The sequence below is a fragment of the Cryptomeria japonica genome, chromosome 9 (genome assembly GCF_030272615.1).
Source record: "Cryptomeria japonica chromosome 9, Sugi_1.0, whole genome shotgun sequence".
NCBI lineage: Eukaryota > Viridiplantae > Streptophyta > Pinopsida > Cupressales > Cupressaceae > Cryptomeria > Cryptomeria japonica.
The window spans coordinates 192419483-192435920 of NC_081413.1; the positions used below are offsets into that span (position 1 = coordinate 192419483).

The 16438-nt window shown below is 33.0% G+C and overlaps 1 protein-coding gene and 1 long non-coding RNA gene across 2 annotated transcripts; both read left to right on the forward strand.

The window, feature by feature from the left end:
* The first annotated feature begins 700 nt into the window (after positions 1-700).
* LOC131052359 (uncharacterized) lies at positions 701-2183 on the forward strand. The gene is made up of 3 exons (XM_057987014.2): positions 701-912; positions 1015-1688; positions 1851-2183. Exons 2-3 carry the CDS (start codon positions 1057-1059, stop codon positions 1858-1860), a joined length of 642 nt encoding a protein of 213 aa, XP_057842997.2. The 5' UTR covers positions 701-912; positions 1015-1056; the 3' UTR covers positions 1861-2183.
* Positions 2184-9965: 7782 nt separating this feature from the next.
* On the forward strand, positions 9966-10761 carry LOC131052401 (uncharacterized). Its single transcript, XR_009107342.2, has 2 exons — positions 9966-10332; positions 10516-10761. It is a non-coding gene; the product is annotated as an uncharacterized LOC131052401 (long non-coding RNA).
* Positions 10762-16438: the final 5677 nt, after the last annotated feature.

Sequence of the window (16438 nt, forward strand, 5' to 3'; positions counted from 1 at the left end):
ACTCAGACCTAATATATTCATTACTTCATGTTATACATGTGCATGCTTGATATTCATTTACATGGAGCAATTTTCTCATGTTTCCACTATTATATTCTCACCTACAATTCTTTTTATGAAGTCCACTAACTTCTTGTTCCGTGTGTAGGAATGAAATAAATGAACTATCAAAAAAATAAAAATTAGTCTGACTATGATGTTGCTATCAAACTCATTGACCCATGTTTCATGAGTAGTGGTTCACAAGAACCCATCTCTCATGAGAATGAATGGTCCACTTAACACTCATTGCATCTATAGTCTGATTTCATGTAAGCACGTGAAATCATAGACTACAACATCATCAAAATTGAAATTGTTACAAATCTTTCTTTCAATTCACTATAAGAAAATATGTAATACAAATATTTTAGATCTGTTGAAAATTGTATAATAAAAAATTCTATTACAAAATCAATAAAATATACAGTATATCAACATTTTAACTTCTCTATAGGCAAAACCATTGCACCCCCTTCTGCATTCTATCCAAGAAAGCAGCCCGTATTTTCAGAAAAAACCCACCAAAGATCAGTTATTGCCAAATCTTTTAAAAGTACAAACAGAACTGAATTTTAAATTCTTTTGATGAAGACACTTAACGGAATTTTGAATGGGGAAAAAGAGAAACCAACGGTCAAAAGAATTCAAAATTTCTCACAAAAGGTTTTTCATTTAATCTTTGAAACTGTTTAGTAAGGGCGGTTAGTTTTTCTGGTTTGGCTGCCTCTTTTGAGCTCAGCTTGCAATTGCATATTGTGCTTTGAGGTTCTAGCTGCCCTGGATTTCTTTGTTTGGCTGCTCTGTCCTAGTGGGTTCTCTGCCTGGTTTGTTCTATCATCTGTTCTAGACTTCTAGTGTGTCCTCCGCCTGGTTTGTTCTATCATCTGTGTAGCATAGCTTTGAACCTACAACTTGATTCATTTCTGTTTGATTTATTTAGTTTTCTCTAATGCTGCTTTAGCTTTGAACCAGCTATCACCATCAACTTTCATATTCTTTTCCCAAAAACAAAAGATGGCAAATTATAGAGCAACTGGAGCTGCTCCCTCATCCAGCAGAACCAATGGTCAACAATTAGGGGGTTTGAATAGTCCTATTGGTGAGGAAGATAGTAATAGAGTTTCTCTCAGTCCACCTGGAAATAGGTCATCCGGATCATCATCCTACTATTCTGCGCAAGAGACTTTCCAAGGGCAGTCTATCAAAGTCATTCACAAAATACAGGCTAAATTGCAGGTATTACAAGCGGACGCCCTGCATTCCATTCAAATGCTCACGACACTCATCCAGGCTTATCTCTCTGAGATCGGGAAAGAAATGCATGCTCTACAGAACACTATGACGGATCTTTCGCTGGGTACAGAGGAAACAGAACCTGTGGAGACTTATATTCTGCAATTCAACTTCAGGAGGCGAAACCCTATTAAGAACGAAGAAGATAGCATTCAGGCGGTGAAAGAGTACATATTTAAAAGAATGCTGGGGATCGAAGATTCGCAGCTGCCAAAAATAAAAAGTGTGCTCAAGTCAAATTTTAATGGAGTGCTAGTAGTATTTGCCGATTCCCTTTCTAAAGAAATCGTTTTACGGCGGGCAAATCAACGGAAGAAAGGGAAAGCAAGAGAAGGCATTATTATTTTTGACTGGTAAGACAAAAGATTTTGGCTCAGTGCTATAATTTTGTGTCTCGTTCTGAAAATAGTAGGTTTCAATGATGTTTTTGCAATTTCCTTCGGTTCTTGAGGTTTTTCTGAGTGAATGAAATCATCTTTGCTGGATATTTATTGTTCTCAAATTGATGAATGCAGGACTCGATGAAAAGACTTGGAACATCACAAGAACATGAGAGAATGCTGGCTTATCCTCGGATTAGGGTTAGTGCAATAATTCAGTACATAGGACAAGGACAGAATTTAGGTTTGATCTAAATCAGGGCAATTATTTTGTGATCAAGCATCTACCTGCTTGTTTGTGTGATTCAGTTGGCGAAAATCGCTTCCGAACAGAAAATTTAAGTTTGTCCATGTAAACACTTTGGTATTTCAAGGAAATCAGAAACTCCATGTAGACACTTTGGTATTTCAAGAAAATCAGAAACTGTTGCTTGGAATGAAAACAAATGCTGCTCCAAATTTTCGTAATTCCATGTTTTGTGTCTTTGAAATAAATGAATTGTTGCTTGAATGAATCAATAGCACGTTGTTTGAAACATATTTTACAATATTTAATCTGCCATATCAGCAGAAATCCCATTTTATGAGCTTTTGAGAATTTGCATTTCTATAAGTGGGCAAGAGATAGGAGAAAAGAGAAAAGATCTTCCATGCTAATCTTTCTTTTTGCTGTTCTGGAAAAGGAAGAAAATACAGATAATTAAGGGAGAAAATGGGAGTGACTGGAAGATTCATATCATGGAATAAGTTGCGATCAATTACTTAAGATTGATATGGTCTTTCTACCACATTTCAGGATGAGAAAACATCTGTAAATTTTAGTTCTAGTGCTTCCATTCTTCAAAGCCCCCTGAAAATTCCCATTAGGCTAGCTGTTTGGCATAGAACCCATTTAAATTTTATAAATTTTCTTTTCCTTGTGGAAATCTCTAAGAGCTTAACAGGATATTTTTCGCACATTTTTTCAACGAATAATTCATCAATTAGCAAAGTTCCAGAGCTCAACAGGATATCTTTCGTGGTTTTTTCCACATTTTTCAAGGAATCAGTCATCAATTGGCAAAGTTTCAGAGCTTATCAGGATATTTTTCGTGGTTTTTTTTCCACATTTTTTCAAGGAATAATCCATCAATTAGCAAAGTTACAAAATCTGTTTCCCAATCAATGTATTTGCTAAAATATGTATTAAATGTGAATTCTCTCTGCTTCTTTTTAATAAAATTCTGTATGATACATATTGCTGCAGAAAATATTTATTCTTTAAGCTTTTCTGTTCCAACTTCCATGCCAACTTTGAAAATTTCTATCGTTACAGCAATTCTGTTGTTTAATTTATTAGATATTGGTAATAAGGATTAATTAATTAAAAAAAGTCTAAAACGGATTATAACAGAAAGATTTAAGATTTCTAGACAACAATAGCTATCAACAAAGTCATGAGAAGGAAAACTCAAGCGGGGTTTCCACTATTCCACCATCCCAAAGAATCAAAAGAGACCATGATCCAAACAAAACTCGCAAAACCAATTAACAACAAGAATGAGAATTGAGCCTGATTATGAAGAAGCTTAAGAAGTTGTAAAAATCTATTTGGAGGCAGAGACACATCCATTCAATGATATTCTAGTTGTGATCAACATCAGAGGTACACTTTGCTAAGTAGTTCTCAATAACATTCCATTTTCTAGGAATATGAACAAAACAAATGGATTCAAAATTTGGACTGAGATGGAGAATCTGTTCAACAAGAAAAACCAACCATTAAGAGGACTCGTGCAACTTCCTTTTGTTCAAAACATAAACTACAAATCATTGAATCCATTTCATAAATAACCTTCAACCTAGCTCTTAGGTTTTATCAAGTGCTACAAGAATGGTTCAAGCCTCTATTTTAATATTAGTGCAACAACTCATAAAAGAAGTGAATAAAGAAATTGATAGAAACATCGCTATCACATCCAACCCCTCCGATCTCAATAGCCCTAGGTTGTCCCATGAGGATATATTGGTATTAATTTTGAAATAAACCAAGTTGAAGAGGAGACCATACCAATCTTGTTCACCTTCCTAAAAGCCTTCAATCTTGAGTCAACTTGGATGCAAAAAATAATTGAGGGGGAAAGCTCTTGGAGGCTTCTTGGGTGAGCATCAAAAGGGGATAGAGTCTCATCAAAAGAGCATTCAGTTGCAATAGTTTCTTTGACCAAATCCTAGATCGTTTGTCAAACCTACATGATGATACTCTAGCACCCTCAAAAAATCTAATGGTTCCACTCTAACTAGATCTGCCAAAGAGTAAATATAAAACCCAAATCCTAGGAAACCAAAAGGAGAGAAGCCAATGCCAAAGGATGATCCAATCTTTCCCAAAACTTAGATAAATAAGTTGCATGAATGAAGTGTTGATTCCACCTCTTCCATCATTGCCACACAAATCACATTTAGAAGGGTCTTGAAATCCTCTCTTCCTAATATTGTCCTAGGTGAGGCATTGTTTCTAACACAATAGATAGATAAAGTTATTACATGGGCCAATTAAATTCATTCTTTATTTTTTTCCATAAGGAAAGTCTCTATTGACACCTTTTCTATGCTCTAAAAATTGATAGCCAAGAGCAATCAAATGGGATCATTTAGGATCATGATCCCACAAAAGAACATACATTCCCTCTAAGGAACACCAAGCCCAATTGAAAATAATGGAGGCAAGAGTAGCAAGGACTTCAGATGTTCCCCTTCTAGGCTAGCTACTAGGGCCCTTTCGATAATATTTGAGAATTCCCTAAATGAATAGAGATCTTAAAATCAACAAGTTTTGGCCACCCCATTGACTAAAATTTTTCACTCAAATGTTGGAGAAGGGGGAAGGAAGTGAGGATCAAGAGATGGAGGCCCAAAGAATCCTTCTAAAGAAGAGCTCTATCACCAATATTGATAATCTAGAAAAGACCTCCTTTGACAATTGAAGCCCCTTTCTTAATGGCTTCCCAAACCATTGAGATTTTCCCATATAGATCCATTTCAAGAACATCCTCAAGAATTCCTTTTGAATGCTTGAAATTAAGGATTCTATCTCCAAAGGTTTTTTTGGGTGCTTGCACCATCACTAATATAATTTGGCTACTAGGGCCTAACAATTGAGCTCAAACTTCTTAAGACCAATGCCACCATATATTTTACATCGATAAACTTGGCCCTAACTAATTGAGCTCTATTTTTGGAAATCTAGGTTTTTGACCCATAAGAATTTCTTAGGAGTGTTAAATTCCTTAAGAAAGCTCTTAGGGATTGGTAAACCTAACAACCTACAAATAGGAAGAGCTTCTAATGTAAATTTTAAAAGTGTCAACCAACCAACAAAAGACAATCATTGGAACATCCAAGTACTAACCCTCATGTGAAATAAATGTCTAGAATCATTTTCCTCTAAAATCTCTTTTAGGGCTTTCATTAGATAAAGGAACACACCCAAGTAATCCAAAGGGAGAGTCCCTATTTTGAAGTGAAGAGTGTAGGCAATTCTTTTCTAAATAATCCCAAGAATATTAAAGAAAAATGTTGAATTTATCTTGATGAGTTAATTTGTTGACCAAACATAAAAAATATATATAATACAGAGTTTTCCTAAAGTTGATCACCTCACTAATTTTAGCAACGTCCATCGGAGCAATATCATCTACAAACTAAAGGTGGGATTGTGAATCTAGTTGTTGTTCCTAAGGACAACCCTAAATGGAACCATTAGCTCTCAAGTGTTTAAGCATTCCACCTTTACCTTTTGGCATCGAGATAAAAATGTAAGGTGATACAGGATCACCTTGTTGAAGTCCCTTGAAAGTAGAAAAAAGAGAAGGGATTCCATTAGTAAGAGTTGAGAATGAATAAGAAGTTACACAACTCATAACCCATTCACAAAGTTGCTAACACATTCATAAGGAATGACCACCTAACTCTAACATAATCCTTGGACATGTCTAGCTTGATGAACGTAGCTTCACCCCTAGAGCTAAACATGGAATGAATAGTGAAGACAAGGTGGATAATAATTATGCAATCACAAAGGATTCAAATGCAATAAATGAAACATGTTACCTTGTTTTTCTATGCTCCTTTGATTGAGTTAAAGTGTAGTGCACCCAATGATCCACTAGATGTGATCTTTGTGATGGATTGATGGTGGAATGTGGTTGCTTGGTGAAATAACAATATGACTTTACAATTATGATAGATGATCAAATTGACAACATGATTGTATGGAAGTAGATGACATGAAAATAATGACATAAGGATAATATGAAAGTAAATGATGCAATTGGAAGGAGAGGCCTCAAATTTATAGAATTTTTATGAGAGAAACTAAGGGCTCAAATGCATTTTTTAAATAAAGATTTAGGAATTGAAGAAAATGAAGGTATGGAGCAAAGTTGTAGTCAAGTGACAAATATCACATGAGGTGTAAGAGCTAGGTATGACCACATGTGTGAGAAAAAGAGGGGACAAGGTAAAAAGCTCAAGGGGTGATGGGGAGGCTTAGTATGCCTCCAAAATAGCACGCTCACACATGTGTGAGCAAGGTGTGGATAAGGTTAGCATGCTCACACATGTGGGAGCATGCAAGGGTTGAGGTGGAAGTGAAAGATGCTTCCAAGAGTGCATTCTCATGCATGTTAGCTTGAATCTCATTTAATGAAGTATAAATGATTTATTATTCCAATATATTGTAAAAAAAAGTATAGATTAAGATTATAGTATAGTTGCACAACATCTAAACATGTTAAGAGACACACAAGATGGTGTTCTCAAATTTTGAAAGTAAGTTGTAACTTAAAAAGTTTCAATTATTTGGTATGAATGAGTATTTAATATTATACAACTATGTGTAGCTATACTTCATCGTAGGGTGGATATCACCTTGGTGATGCTCCCTATCTCTCTATCTCTTCTGCTTCAGGTTATGAAAAGGGAAACATAAGAAGTATTATAATATGAAGGTTAACATATCTTGTGACCTACTGATTAAAATAGTAGATGACCCTTACATATTTTCTTATAATGTCATATATAATTTTCTAAATTTATTATGGAAGAGCATGACTACTATAATAAGATTGATTGCATGTCTCAGCAAATTGGTTTTGAGGCGTGTGTACATGCATTTCTACATAAAATAACTTGTTTTACGATTATGGAAAAGATTATAATAGCTCAAGCATTAGTTGTGATGATGGAGAACCATTTATATGTTTTGAAAAAAATGTCAAGGTGTTTGACTCTTTGATTTCGATTAACAATTATGTTTAATTTATTCAAAATTTTCTATATTTAATTAAGTGATTATGAGTAGTTGTTACAAGGGTGGATTTCAAAGAAAGGTTATTTAGTGTGGGAAGCAAGTTTACTCATTGTAATGAATCAATAAAATGTTGAGAAACATGAGATGACATAGTTACAATGAGAACATTACTAGATTAAAATCAAGTATTAAATAAAATATGAATAAATTATGCAAGCTATGGTGTTCAACTATATGTACTAGTTTGTAATGAGTGAGATACGTGTTAGGCCCAATATGGAAAGCTAATGTACTGAGAGGGGAGGGGTGAATCAACACTTCAAATCTTTTCTTCAACAATAACTTTATTGTTATGCATAAACCAAAAACTGTTGTAACATAATATAATGCTAAAACAAATAAATAACAATCATACATGATTCACTCCATAACACATATATTTTGGTTATGCAGAAACTCTTGGTTAGAGAGAAAAAATGCGGTGGGGATGGCACCCACAACTTCACTACTGCAATAAGAAAGGTTGCTTGGTTAGAGCTACATGTTTGGCTATTTCTGATAGCTTACCCTGTTAGGAGTATCAAGATCGTTAGATCTACCTTGCTAAAGGATTTTACAACACTTATTCTAAATGTTGCACCTGGTTAAAGGCTTTACAATTTATAGACTTTGTTAGAGTCTTTTACCCTGTTAAAGGTTTCTCTTACAACTCAAAATATTACAACACAATATTGCAAAATATCTGCAACTTCACATCTGAAATGTTATAGTAGATTCTATGTGCTCAAAATGAGATTACTTTGCTTATAGCATACCTCGGTAATCCATAGATTAACTTGGTAAACCCTTCTGTTTACTCTGTTCCTTGACTGTTCTCTGAAATCCTTCTCGGTGACCTTCTATGTCTCTAACAGTCACAATAATCAGTGCTTCCTTATCAATTACACGTCTTGCTTCATACACGACTATTTATGATCCTTAATTCATGCTGTATAAATAGATGTCTTAGGACGGTGATCTTGTTCATGCTTCGATCTTACAAACATGTTTCATCGAATAACTATACAAAATATTTCATTGGATAAATGACCTCAAGATCATACAAAATCTTTAAGGTGCAATTTCCTAAGTGATAACGGTTCTTTGTTCCTTGATCTTGTAACACGTTTCCACACATGTGTCCAGGTTCAATGAATTTGGTAACACGTTTTCACTCGATGTGTTTTCACTTGGTGTGTGTTCACTCGGTATATTATTTTTGCTGCTCGGTAGACATAGAGTGTTACTCGGTAGACAACTCGGTGTATACTAGACTCTGTGACTTCTATCTTCTGTAACCGACTGCTTTAGTGCTTACCGACTGAATGTTTTGGTAGTATTAACCGACTAGAGTATATAGGATGACTTTGGATATAAAACTAATGACAACTTAGTAAATAGTAACAATATGTGCAATGTCATTAATGATAGATGACAAAATAAGATCCAATTCTAAAATCACCATCAATAATGGTGAAAAATACAAGGATAAAGCTCCTATTAAATACATTGAATATGCACTAGTTAAATGAAAGGATTTCACCTGTTATGTATAGTTTATTTATGCTCCCAAAAAATTTCAAGATAGGGATAATAGGGGACAAGGGAACACATTTTTAGGATGGGGTTTTCTAAGACCATCTTAGGGGAGGATAGGGAACAACTATTAAAAATGATATTTTTTTAAAAAAATAAGGAAATTTTAAATATTCATATGATAACATTAATCAAAAATTTGTCATAGGCATATAGAACAATTGTGAGCATGGGTAATTAAATAAGAATTACGATGATGATTAAGACATGTCTAAGAGGTGTATATACTTAGATGAAAGATTTATTATTGAAGTTTTCCTAAAGCCTCAAGATTGCATATTTTATTATCAAACTCATTAACAAAGAGGAAAAGGTAAGTAAAAGTTCTAGTTTGACCTCAACTAAGATATTAATAGATGAGATTGTTCTATGAGTTGTTTGTGTAGGACATGATTGATACATTTTTGTAATTTGAAAGTGATATTTCCTACCAACTATGACTTAACTGGTACTCAATAGTATAATGACTTAAAGCATGACAACTTTGTCTATGGTAGTTCTGGTATATTGAATAGGTTGCACAATGTATGAAACAAGATGTGAAGATGCATAGATTTGCAAGGAGGGATATGTATTTTATAGATTTTATGATCATGATTAACCATTGGTCTATTACTTGGTCAAACTTATAGCTTGGTGGGGATTTCACGACAATACCTCCAATAGGGTCAAGGGGTAGCAGCTCCAGCAAGGTCAAGGGGTATCTTGATTGAAGACCTTTAAAACCACACAAACATTCACGGAACACATCATTTTCAATTTTTTTTGTAAATCTTAGATGAGCATGTCATAAACCAAACATGATTAAAAAAGGTAATAAAAGTTTTTTTTTTTATAAGTAACAAAAATGTGCCTGGGTACATTAAGAGACATCCCCTAGTCATCCTAGGGATGTTTCCAAATTTTTGAAAAAGAAGGGGATGAAATGAGTATATTTCCTATCCATTCCAATGTCCTCAAAACATCCAATATAAAAGACGAGATCATTTTGGATGAAGGACATATCCTTTAGAAGCATAACAGTAGTAAGACATTATGTTCTTGCAACACCAAACAAACATAATTACTTTTATATTAGAAAATTAAGATAGATAGAGTTGATTATGTCAATTTAAGATCTCTGAGTTGTTCACGAAGCCTAAACTTTAAGGTGTTGTAGTTGTTCACAAAGCCTAAATCAAATGGTCTTATTTTTATATTTAAATTTTTTTGTCATAAAATATAATGACAAATTTCGAAAAGACTTATCTCATATAGAAACAAAAATTGAACAATGTGAAATATTTACAGAATAATCTCACAGGTTCGGATGTTTCCAAATATTTATGAAATAATCCCACTTTACTGGAAGATTCCATCGTATATTTACGAAATATACGAACAATTTGACAGTCGAATGATACCAAAAAAAAGCATTCATTAAAAAGGAATACAATTGAAGAAAGCCAGAAATAGGCTGAGAATCTGTGAGAGGGTACTGAATCTGTCCTTCGTGGAAATTTTAAATATTCCCTGAAGAAGGGTTCTGCAAACAGCAAAATAACAGGCAATTTAATGGATATCGAAAAGTTGCAGGATAATCTGCCGGTGAATAAGGGCCATTTGCTTCTTTCATCGGAGAAGAAGAAAACTGGACTGGTGTTGGTGGACCTTGTCAATGGCTTCTGCACTACTGGCTCTGGCAATCTGGTATTTTCTTTCTTCAACTCTTTAAATTTTGATATTTAGGGCTTCTAGGTTTTATACATCGTTTTAGGATAGCTGTCGTGTGCCCTCGGGATGGTTAAATGTGATAAGATCGCTGGAATTGGCTTCGCTAAGGGGAAATTTAAGGGGTGGAAATTGTTTTAAAATTATGAAATGGTTGATCAGATTTCCTGGCTCAAATCAAAAGAAATTTAAGATGATAAAGAAACATCAACCTGAGGAATGCGCTTTTAAAGAAAATGTTATCTGTCTGTTTGAAATTTAATCGATTGGAAGAAAAAAAAAACTGTAAATGATACCCTGGAATCTGGATCTGTGTCTTGATTTTTTAAAGTTTTGTTGGATTCACGAGCCAACAAAAAGTTAGGCAGGAACTCAGGAAAACAAGGGCAATTTGAATTTTCAAAACTCCATGCTGCAAATCCTTTTTTTTTATCTCTCTTGTGGTTGTTTTAAAACAGAAATTTAGATGTTAAAGTTTGCCAGCTTCAAATAGAGCAGTTTGCCTGCTTCAAATAGTTTTTCCGCTTTGATTTTGGGTGTTATTGTCTTCAAATTATGAATGTAGATAACAAGCTCGAGATAGATAACAAGCTTTAGATTCATATAACCAACCAATCTAAAGGCAGAGATTTTTAAATAAGATTTGAATACATTAAAGAATGAAATTCTACGAGGTTTTTAAAAGTAGCAATGTGATCTTACTTCGAGGATAGTTGATGTTCTCAACAAAGATAAAACACTAAATTTAAGGTCTATTAATGTGGTTGAATTTTATATCATATTATCAAGAGCTTATCATGTCAATCCATTAAAGTCCTTGCAAAGTTTAAAACAAGGATGAGAGATTGGTATTCAAGATGGCTAAAAAGCATTCATTTTATATTAATATTGTTGGTTAAATTATTTTAAGTTTGTTTTTGTTTGTTTAAGGGAAAGAAGAAACTTAAAAACTACATTTCTAATTGTGAGTCAAGCGTGTGTATGGTTTCATAAAATCATGTTTGGATAAAAAAAAATATATAAATTGGTTACATCACTTTTAATATTAGTTTTAGTGTTGTTTCGTTAATAAATAGAATCATTATATTTTTATGGACATGGGAGTTATGATGCTTCCTCAACAATTCATAAGACACATTCATTGGAGATGAACTTTTTGAAATTAATATCACACACACCATACAAACTTTAATCACTTTATGTACATGTGTTGTTGTATTCATGTTGCATTTCAAGAGAAAAAAAGTAGAGTAGAGATATAAGTACTTAGAATAAAAACTAAGAGGGAAGAATTAACACAATTTGGATAGAAAAATTTGAAAAAACATTAACTGATGTAAACATAAAATCAAAATATAAGGGAATATGAATTTTGCCCCTAAATCCACATACATTTGTCAAGCACCTTTATTGTAATTAGACAAGTCATTTTACCACACATGATGAGGCTTGTTTGATAAAGAACATACTAACTCTTATAGGAGTTAATGTGTCATAAAGATAGGTGAAAAGAATCCAAAAAAAAAAATCTTGCAAGGGAGGAAATATATTGTGAAACACTTGACCACCTAGTAGAGAAAATTGATGACCAACAAGAGTTCTTATGGAGGGTCAACAAAGTGATGACCTTGAAGTGACCCAATATAATCACCAAAAAGAGGGTCTGGTTGTTCCCATTGACCTAAGCCAACCATCATGATTGATAGCGAGGGAAATGAACTTTGGAATTGAATTAAATTTTGAATTAGAAGAATAAAGCTTTTCATTACTATCTCCACCAAAATCAATGGATGTGTCTTAAGTGATACAATACTATATTAACAATGGAGGATAAGGAAAGAGAGATAATGTTGGACTTGGGAGAAAATGAGGATGATAGGGGATAAGGGGACATGTTTCTAGGATGACTTTATTTGAAGGCCAATTTTTAGGGGATGGTAAGGGATCATTATTAAAATTCAAGATTTTTTTAAAAATATATGAAAATTTCAAATAATTCATATAATAACATTGTTTAGGTGTTTATCATAGAGATTATAGAATCTTTGTGTGTATGAATAAATGAATAGGAATTATGATGCTCTTTATGGGCATGTGCACAAAGATGAGGGACCAGAAAGTGGTCAAACTACTTTTGGGTTCAACTAACATATAATGTGAGCACATTATAACATGCTTATGTTATAATACAAGCAAATTATAACATGCTAATGATATGTGAGCCATAAACACTCACATTTTAACTTACTTTGGAAACTATCAACACTTAGGGTTGGATTTACCTTGGGCATGCAACCTAAAGGGTTTGACCTACATGTTAATTTTCAAAGACATTTTTTCTACAATTATTAAAAAACAACTAAATCTCAAGCATACTCTCCATTAATTTTGCACATTTTTGGATGTTAATTTTAAAAAAATCATATTAATGTCAAGCTTTCTTACCTTTCTAGCCATGTATTTCTTTTGCAATGCAAACATGTTATGGTTTTGATATTCAATTTATCTTGCTAGTGTCTTTTTATGTTGATGCATAGTATTTTTGTGTCATTTTTTATTTTTTCATCCAAATTTGAAACAATTTGTATTTGGACATTCTCAAGATTATTCTATACACATCAAAAAATTATTTTCAATTAGTTTTAAAAAAGGTGAGCATGTTCAACTTTTTATTTTTTAAGACATGTGTCCACTTTGAAAATTAGTAAGAAAATAATATATTCATTAAAAAATAGCAAAACAATAAGGGATAAACTACATGCTAGCTCATTTTCTACTATAGTGATTTGTGAAATATTTTTTAAAAGTTAACATTTTAAGTGGAGCACATTGGATGCTATGTTATATTTTTTTGACAAAAATAGGAGTTATCTTCAAAAATTTCTCATCCACTATTAAAAAAATGTAGATCAAAAATTAAAATACAAACAAATTACAAATCGTATTTTTGTCACATTTTCAAATTTTGACTATGGTTATCTTCAATTTCTCATCCAAGATCAATTTTGATTGGTTTTAGAAATAAAAATAGCTATTTTTTTTAACCTCTGTTTGGTCCCTTATTTCCTTGCACATATTTGTATATGCCCAATTGGTGTGTATATTCAAGTGAAGGATTTATTATTGAAGTTCTAATGAAGCCTTCAAGACTACATGTTTTGTTGTCAACCTCGTCAACAAAGAGGAACAATTAAATGAAAACATAATTGGTTATGTTCCACTTAAATCTCAATTAGGCTACTAATAAATGAGAATGTTCTATGAGTTGTTTGTGTAGAACAAGATAATACATGATTGTGAAGATGTGGATATCTACAATAGGTGATACATATTTTGTATATTTTGTGAAAATGATTAATCTTTGGTCTATTTCTTGGTTAAACTTATTGCTTAGTGGGGGATTGGGCACAACATCCCCAATGATGTCAAGGGGCAGTGCCCCTCATAGGAGTTCCACGGTAGCATCCTTGGTGTGTTACATATCATGATACAAAGCAAGGTTGAGGGCTAGAGTAAGGGTGGAGCCCCAATTACCAAGCCCAATTGAAGACCTTCAAAAGCACACAAACCTTCATGTTGCACACTGTTTTCATATTTTTTGTAAAGCTTAAATGGGGATGCCATAAATCAAATAGGCATTGAAAGGTTATAATTTTTTTAAAGTAATTAAACTATGTTTAAGTACAATAGGGGATGGCTAGCCACCAAGTCATTGTGATACATGGTGAGGTCAAGGGGAAGAAGACCACCACCAAGCCCAATTGAAGACCTTTAAAACCACATAAACCTTCTCCCAAGGATGGCTAGCCATCCATTAACATACCCAAGCACACCCTTCAATATTTTTGACATCCTAAGGATGCTTTTGAAATTTTGAAAAAAAAAAAAAGGGGAATAGGGTGGCAATGTTTCCTACTTGTCCTTGCATCCCCAAAACACCTCCTAGAGAGGATGAGGTCATTTTGGGTAGGGGACACATCTCTAAAGATCATAACAATTTATAGTATAAAATCTAATACATTACATTATTGTAACACGACAAACATCCAATATTTTTCAATTAATTGACAACACATTTTATCAAACATAAAATTGTTGTTTTAGTAAATACTTTTGTATTAAAATATTATGCATAATATAAGATAGTGAGAGTCTATTATATCAGTTTAAAGTGTTGAGATTGTTCACAAGACATGAAATTGATGGTCTTATAATTATAATCAGACATTTTGTTATAAAATATAAACAATTTTTTAAAAGACATATAATAAACAAATAATCGATATATAATTTTATTATGCCGAAGGCATTCCCTTATTTGAGATGGGTTGCCTGCATTTTAACATTACCCATGCAAGATGATCAAACAAATCAAGGCCGTTTGTTTTTTTGTCAATTCATCGAGCAACTTTTTTGACGCGTAACTATTTGTGATGGGACCGATGTGATATAATTTTGCAGCACCATACAAATACAATTCAGATCATGCAGCGCATACCTACATTGTCAATGACAAATATTTTTGAGTTCTGTAGGGCCCACAAAGACAACTGCGACTGTTTATATTTTTTATGAGTAATATACTCAACCAAATAAAATTTCTTACGGTATCTTACAATCATGATATATATTAAGGTGTGCAAAGAAACATCTAAATTTTATTTTGAAGCAAATACCAAAATTAATGAGATTATTATATGGGTTAACTAGTTCTTATATTTAGGTAGTTATATTAGTAGTTAGACTTTGATTTATTTTTTTAAATTAACAAAATAAATGAAATAGTAAAATCAGATATAAATAGTAATTATATTGTGTTTTAATTAAAAATCAATGTGTTTATTATCATTAAGAATAATCATGCTAGTTTAGATTTTGGGTGATTTTAATAAATTAGTTTTCAAATCAGATGATTTTTATGGATTGATTCTGAAAACTCTTGAAGTATTTAATGTTAATATAATACTTAATTTATTATTAAGGTTTTTACTTTGTTTAAAAAATTAATAAATTTGTCAAAATAAACACCCTTCAATTTCTAGCAATAAACTAATTATAAAGATAATTAATAATTTATATAGTTCAAACAAAAAAAATTGGTTTCAACAAATGATTGATTTTAAAATATGTTTTTTAATTGAAAAATAATTAAATACACTTATTTATATTTTGTTTATTCCTTTATATTGTAATATTTTGTTAAATAACTTTTATCTTTTGGTCTATCTTTTTTTTTGCTCGATAATATATGTATTTTATTTAGAATAAAAAAGAGTACACCCATGGATCTTCCAATTGTCAGCCAAAAAACAGAGCTTCCAAAAACACCCCACACCTAATAGTAACTGCTTGCTAACCCCCAAAATTATAGACCCATCATCCAAATGCATATACAAATTTACATAGTTTTAGGTTTAAAATGGGAATCAACAAAACACGTGAATCAAACAAGTGCAAAGATTAAACACCAAAAAAGAACAACCTTAAACAGTTTAAATAGTAAAACTAAATGGGAAGAAGGAATCATGCACCCTGAGAGCTCCCTTCCCCTACATTTCAAGAATCTCACACAATCTCTTCCTCTTACGTGGTTGCATCACTCTACTAGCCTATGTCTGAGCTTGACAAATCACTTCATCAATCTCCTTAATTTGCACAACTAGTTTCAAGGCTTCCCACCCATGCTTGGCTTTCGCCCTTCGGTGAGCCTTGCCACACTCTTCTAGCCATCGGATAAAAGACAAGGGTTTCTTGTGTCTCGCATGTGGCACCTCTGCCATACTTTCACTGAAATCTAAATTCACTCCCAGGATTACCCATTCCATGATGGAATCCATGCCAACCAAATAATCTTTGTGCACGATGGATTCCATCACCTTTTTCACCACCTCCATTGGTTCACCAAGGTCTAACCCCCATGCCATGATTAGAGAAAACAAGTCCATGTTCGTGCGATACCGGTGCCTAAGCCTTCCAAAAACCTCTCCCAAAATTAGTTGCACGCTCTTTATCAGCTATTCATCCTAAAAGAGAAACATCCCTCGGAGCCTTCTCTTTGTGACATCCCCAATGAATGGGCAAAGCT

Bases quoted from the DNA above. Each gene is read 5' to 3' on its own strand.
- LOC131052359 (XM_057987014.2), top strand. From the start codon at position 1,057: ATGGCAAATTATAGAGCAACTGGAGCTGCTCCCTCATCCAGCAGAACC.